At 50.4% G+C, this 8,687-nt stretch overlaps 1 protein-coding gene across 1 annotated transcript in view; it reads right to left on the bottom strand.

The window, feature by feature from the left end:
* Nucleotides 1-8,687, bottom strand: part of Bcr (BCR activator of RhoGEF and GTPase) — a 114,081-nt gene that overhangs the window by 104,541 nt on the left and 853 nt on the right. Inside the window, exon 2 of the mRNA XM_055598852.1 lies at nt 7,762-8,677. Coding sequence (XP_055454827.1) covers nt 7,762-8,677 — 916 coding nt within the window. The remainder of the gene's footprint in view (nt 1-7,761; nt 8,678-8,687) is intronic.

The following is an 8,687-nucleotide window of genomic DNA, read 5'->3' as shown; positions in this document are numbered from 1 at the left end:
GAAGGAAGGAAGGAAGGAAGGAAGGAAGGAAGGAAGGAAGGAAGGAAAAATGCTTTGATATCACGAAGGGTTTGGTTGTTGGTTGGTTGGTTTTAAAAGGGTAAGTCCATGAAGGGGAAAAAGTCTTTCCCCAGATTCATGAAGAAAAGCAAGAGACTTTCTCAGAGGACACAGCCAGGTATGGAACTGATGTTCAGTAAAAGTTACTGACTAGGGAGAAGTGTGAATTGGGATAAACAGAGAAGTGTGAAAATGGCTGTGTTAATAACCATTTTGGGGGGCTAGGGAAATGGCTCAGCCAATGAAGAGCTTGCTCTGCAAGCATGAGGACTTCAGCCCATCCCCCAGCACCCACGTCAAAGAGGGAGCACAAGCCGGGCAGTGGTGGCGCACGCCTTTGGTCCCAGCGCTCAGGAGGCAGGGGCGGGTGGGTCTCTGTAACTTCGAGGCCAGCCTGGTCTACATAGCAGCAAGTTCCAGGACAGTCAGGACCATACAGAGAAACCCTGCCTCGAAAAACCAAAAAAAAAAAAAAAAAAAAAAAAAAAAAAAAAAGTGAGCACAGTGATACAGGCTTAGGGAAGCAGGGACGGGAGGATCAGGGGGCTCACTGGTCCTCAGAACTCTGGAAGTTTATAATAAAGTTACTGTGTCTGCTCCTAAAAATAAAAACATTAAGGACAAATACAGATCCGTACAGGTAAGCGCTATCCAGCTTAGGCTACTTAGTAAAACTCTGTCTCAAAACAGAGACAGAAAATGAAAAAGGAAAGGAAAAAGAAAACTGTATCAGCAGACAGGACCTCAGTAATGACCCTTCTGTCCAACAACTTAGGAAACAGGGATGTGGTAACCTGTGACCTGGCTCAGTGATGCCTTATGCCGCCCACTGCCTAATACTACAAGGCTGCTTTTTTCTTTCTCTCTCTTTTTCTGACAGGCTTATCTTGATCTTGCTAGATAGGCAAAGATGATCTTGAATTCCTAACCCTCCTACCTCTCTCTATTTCCTGAGTACGGATGTCACACTCATGCCTGCTGCTTTAGGCTACAGCGGAGACTGAAACCATGGCCTCTGAGCGCTTGACAAGCAGAACTGAGCTAATCCCCAGGCCTACAGACTTCCACTCAAATCCATCGTGTGTGTGTGTGTGTGTGTGTGTGTGTGTATGTATGTGTAATGTTTTTCTTTGCTATGACAAATTCTTTGCTCTGAGGACTTCAACCCTGCACCTCACAAATTCTGTATGAAGTCCTGACTCTCAGTTCCTCAGGCTGTTGTGACTTTTAAGAAATTAGTAAACAGATCCTTCTCAAGAGACTAGTCCTCACCTTTCATCAAGGAAAGTTCTTTTTCCAACAGCCAGATAGACACCATTACAGAAAACCATAAACCAAGCAAAATGCAGCGCTGTGAGGCTCAGTCCCAAATGATACATCTAGAACACAATCCTGCATCTAAGGTTCAGGGAACACTGTAGAAGAAGGGGTGGAAAGATTCTAAGGGCCAGAGGATCAGGGACCTTGCTGTGAGTTTGTGTCTCCTAGAAGCATCAAAAGCTATACCCATAAGGTCTTGCCAACAAGGCAGCCTAACATGAGCTGGACATGCTAACATGGATGGGTGTAGCAGTTTGTCTGTATTTAGGAATACACACACACACCCCAACTAAAGAAAAGGAGACCATAAGTTTGAAGGGAGAAGGAGGAGGAAAAAGATGTAATTATATTATAATCTCAAAGACTTTAAAAAAAATTAGTAAACTACGGGGTTCAGTGGTCTTAATTACAAATGACTGATTCCTTTTTAAGAAAGAGAAGTTTGGACAACCATAGTCCCCAGGAAGGAAATACTGCTGAAAGGCATTTAAGAGAGAGCCGGGCCAGAGGGAATTCTTTCAGCAACTTATTCACACCAGCCTCCAGCTGTGAGGGAAAATACATTTTTGTTGTTTGGTCTACCCCAGCCTGGGGTATTTTGTTATGCAATAGCGTTAGCTGACTAATACACTGAGCCACTTCAACACTGTGGGTGGGAGAGCCAGGGAAACAGGAAACTGCCATCACTAACAGGTGTCTTCCTAAAGAAAACACACCTGTAACGTCCAGCGGCTAGAGAGTTAAGGGTGAGAATGCTGCCCCAGGGAATTTTAAGGCCATACTTAAATTAAGTACACCAGACACTGGACAAACAGTATAGGATTCCATTTACGTAAGATACCTAGGATAAGCAAATCCCCAGAGACAAAGGGTAGAATCCTGGCTGCCAAGAACTGGAGGTAAGGAGAATGAGGAGTTAATTCCATGGATACAGTTTCTGTTTAGAGAGTGAAACAGGTGAAAAGACAGGTAGCCCCTGTGTTTAGCAATGCCCTGGGTCAGTCCCAAGCCCCCACCTCCTAAGAAGGACTACAGTGCTGGTAATGAGTGCTGGTAATGGCTACACAAAATGCTGCTGGACGGATCTGCTCGCCGACAGAGTGACTAGACTGAAATCATGCATTTTGTATTTAACACCAAAAATAATAAAACACGTAACAATAACATACCCCAACTGACATTACTACATTTTTCGGAGGAAAACACTCCTCCTTGAAGCCGTTGTGTTCTGGCCAGGATGAAGTCCCAGGGTTTTATGATTAGTACACTCTTCACCCCAAGCCTTCGCACAAAAAACACCAGCCTTAGCCAACGCTTGGACCTGTTACTTAACAGTCTGGGTCACTTCCCAGACACCTACTGGCTCACTCTGAGCATGGCCTCTCGGCCCACAGGAGGAAGCTGTGGCCTGGGCCTCCCAACACTGCTTGATCCAGCAGGCTTGGCAGACACCTGTCTACCTGGACTCCCGGTCCTGGTGGAGGCAGCAGTCCCCACTCCCACCCCAGGGCCTCAGCCACAGGACTCTCAACCAACGAGGAGTCAGGGCTCCTAACGCCAAAAGCAACAGATTAATGAAAAAAGAATCACAGGGCAGGCTTGTTCCCCAGGCCCACTTAACTCCCCAGCCCTCTCGGCTCCTTTAATGAAAAGTCTCAGGATTCTCCATTCTCTTCCCCAAACACCTCCGCCTGCCAGAGCCAGGGAGTGTTTATAAAATGTTACACAGTACTTACAGAATGTTTACCTGTTGGATCACCCTCATCCAGCTCTGCTCAGGGGAAGCCTGTCAATCCAGAGACAGCCATGGGCTGTCTTAAAACAGGCCATGGCTGAGCCAACAGAAGGCCTGTGTGACTGCTGATGGTCAGTTACCCCCTCAATGCTGCTGTCACCTTCCAGTCAGCCACCCAGGAGAAAGATGACACACAGGTCGCTCTGGCACCAATATAAGAACCCAAAGGGCAAGCGACAACACTCAACAAAAAGATTTTGACAACACACGGAGAGCCACAGAGTAAGGCAGGAACAGAGAGTCAGGTTAGAAGCAGCTTGGCTGGAGATGACAGGCTCAGCAAGAAAAGCCCGGGCTGGAACCCCAGAGAAAAAAGGAAAAAAAAAAAAAAAAAAAAAAAAACCCCAAGGGGAACACCTACAACAGGTTATAGGGAGCAAGGGGATGGAGGTTTCCATATTAGAAGGGAAGGGTCAGCCAGGTGTGGTGGTGCACACTGTTAATCCCAGCACTCAGGAGGCAGAGGCAGGCGATCTCTGTGAGTTCAAGGCCAGCCTGGTCTACAGAGCTAGTCTAGGACAGCCAGGGCTACACAGAGAAACCCTACATGGTGGGATACATCAGTAGTACCAGCTACTTGGAAGATGACTGCTTGAGCTCAAAAGTTGCCTGGGCAACAAGGTAAGACCTTTAATCAAATATATATGATATATAGACAGATAGACAGACAGACTGAATGAATGAATGAATGAATGAATGAATGAATGAATAAGGCCAGCCTGGGCAAATAGTAAGACCTTAAGTCAAATATAAATAAATAGAAAGATAGGTAAACAACTGAGTCCATGCTGTAAGGTGTGCAAACATTCAAGAGAAATAATCCAGTCATAAAAACACAGCACCCTGGGAGGCAAAAGCAGGCAGATCTGAGTTGGAGGCCTGGTCTTCACTGCCAGTCAGAGAGGACTACACAGTGAGACCCTGTGTCAAACTAAAAGAGATTTCTGCTCTGGGCACATGCTTTTCCCTTGGCTCACTAGCCCACTTCCATTTTTGGCATTGCTTAACCTTTGATGAATGCTTTCTATTTCTACTTCTTTTTTTAAGATTAACTTTTTTTTTTTCTGAGATAAGCTCTCTTTATGTAACTCGTGTTGGCCAAAACCTCACAATCCTACTTCAGCTCCCTTAAATAGAAGGGTAAATTTTCTATTATGTGTATTTTTTTTTTTTTGGTTTAAAAATAAATCTATAATCCCAGCACTTGAGGTAGATGGAGGAGGATCAGGAGTTTAAAGCCAGCCTAGGCTATAAAATGACACTCTGTTTCCAGACTGTATCCTCCCAAACACATACAAACTCCACAGTCACAGAAGGTGGACTGGGGACCCCAATCTTTCGTTCCCACTCTTGGACACTCCCCATGCCTTTGGCTGCTGGAGAACCTAATACGCCCCGACAGCTGTGAGGGTCCCCGGTCTCACGTTCCTCTAATACAGATCCCCTTAACGTGTAAGCTTCCAGACAGCAAAGACCATTTATTTCTTCTCTGTGGCCTAAACAGGACCAAAGGAAGGATTCTGTACAGAAAAGGATCCATGGCTGTCGGTGTTCACCCTCACAGGTGTGAATGCACATGGACCCCAAACACACCCAGCTCTGGTTTTCATGTGGAGGCATCAAGGAAGGACAGAGCCTGGTACCAGGAGCCTGGAGCTCTGTATTCACACACCCCGGAGTTCGGCTTTGCTACTTTTCTCGGTTGCATCCTTATCTGTAGATGGACAGCCTGCCACCGGGTGACGGAAGAGCTCACTAGAGGCCCTGCATGAAGCACCCTGTCCTGGTGCCCGGCACAGAGCACTGTATAATGGTTCCAGCTCCTTCCCTTAAGTTACAAGGGCTGGGCTTCTGTGCCTGCCATGATGAAATGTTAGGGTGACCACCCTCCACCCCCATATATACACACACTGTAATTCTCCTTAGTTTCCTTCTAGACCAGTAGGCCCCAGAGCCACCTAATGAACACCAACAGGTAGTTCAGGTAGACAAGGCATGGCAGAGACAGGTGGTGGGGAGCCTTTCCCCCCGACCCCCAGACAAGACAGAGAAGAAGTTCAGCACATTTTAAATGTCCTTCGGGCTACAACAGCTGTGTGTAAAGGCCCAAAAGAACTAAACGCACACAGTGCACGCACTAAGAGAGGTCCCTAATATAAACTATGCGCTGTGGGTGATGATGATGTGTGTTTGTTGGCTTATGAAGGGGACCCCCTTTTAGAGGGGGATATTGATAACAGGATGTTGGTTTGGAGGCACAGGGTACATGGGCAATTTACAGTTTTGCTGTAAACCTCCAAGTTCGCTGAAAAATTTAACTGTTTACAAAATGGTCCAAGAGACATGTAAACCTCGCTTAAGGGCACTCCAGTTTGTTATCTGATTGTTTACTGAGCTATTGGAGACTGGACCCAGAGTTTCACACCACCACTAACCACACCTCCGCCATTACCTCTTTTAGATGATGCTATTTGATCTTAATTATCAAAAGTGTCTAAGGACACTTTCCATGTTGGAACACGTTTTTTAATCCCAGCACTCGTGAGGAGACAGATGGATCCCTGTGACTGAGAGGCTAGCCTGGTCTACAAAGCCAGTTCCAGGGCAGCATAACAAGACCCCGGCTCAAAAGTTGGCTCAAAAATAAAAAGAAAATAAATATATATAGAGAGAAGTCTGAGGGAGACAGGTGTGGCACACGCCTTTAAACCTGGCACCAGGGAGGCAGCAGCTCACTGCAAACCCGAGGCCAGCACTGATCCACATAACAAGTTTTAGGCTGGACAGAGCTTCGCAGGGAGACCCTATCTCAAAGGAGCACAAGAGAGTGTTTTAGGAAAAATGCAAGAGAGGATGTGGGGCTTCAGGATGGTTGCAGAAAGAACCAGAAAGTTCTAAAATATGAAATTAACTTTTAAGCCACTTCCTGAGAAACTAACCCACATCCCTCTCAGGACGCACTTTTTCCTCATTCCTTCGTTTGCCTACTCTGACTTTCCTTAGGTCTGATATGTGAAAGGAGGTATACTAGGCTAGGCTCAACTTCCTGGAAACTCAAGCGTTCCCTATCAGCAAGAGAATATTGGACTATAGTTCCCCACAGAAGCCTCTCATGCCATTCTTTATTAGCAGTGTCCCCAATCACCACAGCACCAAACGCCAGCTCACTGGAGTTCACCTCACAAACAGCTGCCTGGCCGTGGCTGGTGCCTGGTAATTACTGCGCAGTCTTGCAGACCCGGAAGGGGCTGTGTGATCTCCCCACAAAGCATGTGACTGCCATAGCTGCTCATCCCTCCACTAGAGACAAGGCATGCAGCTGAACCAGGAGGGCGCAGGCAGGTGGGTCCGGCTACGGGCTTCGGGAACCCAGATGGGAGCTCAGCGGCCAGAGGTGCCCAAGCAGGACAGAATGCTGAGCATAACGAGGCAGCTTAACAGAGCCAAAAATAGCCTCACCTTTTCAAGAGGGTGCTGACAGATGAAGCACATGCAGCTCCCATCAGCAGGGGACAATCAGTGAAGCAAAGGACCGGATCAGCCCAACAGAGGCAAAGGCTCCAAGAGACCCCTGACAGCTGTACACCTCCAAATTCTGTGCCTAAGCCAGCAACCCTCCCACCTTACTCCCAACCGGAAATTCTTCCTGGATCTCAAAGTCAAAACCTAGTCCCATTACCCGGCATATCCAATGGAGCCTGTGCGAGCGAAGAAGTTACTGTTTCATCTTAGGGATGGAGTCTGACCATGGGTTTGGAGCCCCAAACACGAACCTGTTGAGTGTGGCTCATCCTGGGGGGGGGGGGGGGGTGGCGTAGAGCACACTGCAGGACCTGAAGAGAAGGTGAGGTCTGGAGACATACCCCAGTGGTGTAAGCATGCTTTGAACGTGTAAGGCACTGGGTTTGAAGCCCAGCTGCACAAAAAGGAAAAACAGAATGACAGACAGAACAGAAATTCGTGGCGGATGGAGGAGTCTACCGGTGAGCAATGATGGGTGAAACCTATTCAAGCCAAACAGGATGTTGTGGGTTTAGTCCCACATAAAATCCTCAACCTACTGATTTTCGGTGGCCTCCTGAGTCAGAGCTCGCCTCACTTCCTTCTGTTTCCTCTCCTCGCCTGCTCCCACTTGCTAACCAGCGGCTCTGACACAGCTAAGACGGTGAGGCAGCTTGCACATCCGGGGTTCCCCCACGGCAAGAGCAGAACAACCAGGTAGCAGGTTCTGGAGAAGCGACCGAGATCACACCGCGCTCAAAGGAGCCGATGACCCAGGAGGCTGGCAGGACTCAGCCTACTGTCCAGCAGGGAGAGGGGGCATGGCCACCTCTCTCCCAAAACTTCCGCCAAACCCACCGGTTCTAGACCTGTGACCAAGAGCGCAAGCCTCCAGCCCGTTCCCTTTCTTTCCCCCACCCCCACCCCATTTGCCTTCAGGAGGAAGGGGGTGGAGTTTGCTCAGGCGCAGGGCCAAAGGGACACAAAAGCACTTGGAAAACCACGCCAAAAAGTACCAGTTTCTCCCATGCCAATCCACCTAAAGAGTCCGGAACAGGTCCACGGACGTCCACACACGCACTCACCTGCTTCCCCCTGGAAGGTGCCATCCCCATCACTGGGCCAGATCTGCCCGGTCTTGCGGACACCTACGATGGTAGCCTCAGACACCACCACCTGGCACTGGCGGTGGCGCTTCTGGCACTGGGGCGTAGGGGGGCTGCTGCTGTCGAAGGACTGCTGCGAATTCTGCGAGGGCGAGCGGCTCTTGTCCCGGAACATGCGGTAGGTGGTGGGGCTGGGCGAGACGCGGCTGGACTGGCCGGAGGAAAAGTCCTCCTCGCTGGAGGTGAGGTTCTCATTGGAGCTGCAGTCCGGGGTGTAGCCCCCTCCGCTGTCCTCGAAGCTCCGGGGGGAGTAGGACCTGCGCGGCCAGGTGAGGCGCTTCTCCTGCTCGGAGGTGCTCTGGCTTCGCAGCAGCGGGCCCTTGCCCTCCCCCTCCCCCATCATACCCCCGACGTAGATGCTCTGGTAGGGCTGGTACTCCAGGGGCGGCCAGGGGGGCCTGCCGCCGCCCCCGTTGGCGTGGATCAGGTTGTCCTTCAGGAAGCGGGGGTTCAGCTCGGCATCCTCGTAGTCGCCGTCGAGGCCGCAGCCGCTCTCCGAGGAGCGCCCGCGGTACTGGGGTCTGGGGGCGTCCGCCAGGCCCGGCGAGGCGCCCTGCTGGGACTTCTTGCGCTCCATCTGCATGGCCTGGCTGCCCAGGGCGCTGATCCGGTCGGACACCTCCTTGTCGTTGACCTTCACCAGGCCGCGCTCGTGGTGGAACTCGACGTTCACGTAGAAGGGCTTCTCGGCGTCGGCCGAGGCGGGCTGCGCAGGCCCCCTGCGGATCTTCTCGAAGTTGGACCTGAGCGCCGCCACGCTGGTGGGAGGCCCCCGCTCGTCCCGCTCCGCCGGGGCGGCAGCCGCGGGCCTGCGCGCCGACGCCGCCGGCCGCGCCTTGGCCGGG

This window comes from Psammomys obesus, unplaced genomic scaffold, assembly GCF_907164565.1.
Source record: "Psammomys obesus unplaced genomic scaffold, mPsaObe1.curated_primary_1811, whole genome shotgun sequence".
In the NCBI taxonomy this organism is placed as follows: domain Eukaryota; kingdom Metazoa; phylum Chordata; class Mammalia; order Rodentia; family Muridae; genus Psammomys; species Psammomys obesus.
The sequence above is the reverse complement of the archived record's forward strand: the minus strand, read 5'-3'. Positions and strand labels throughout refer to the sequence as shown.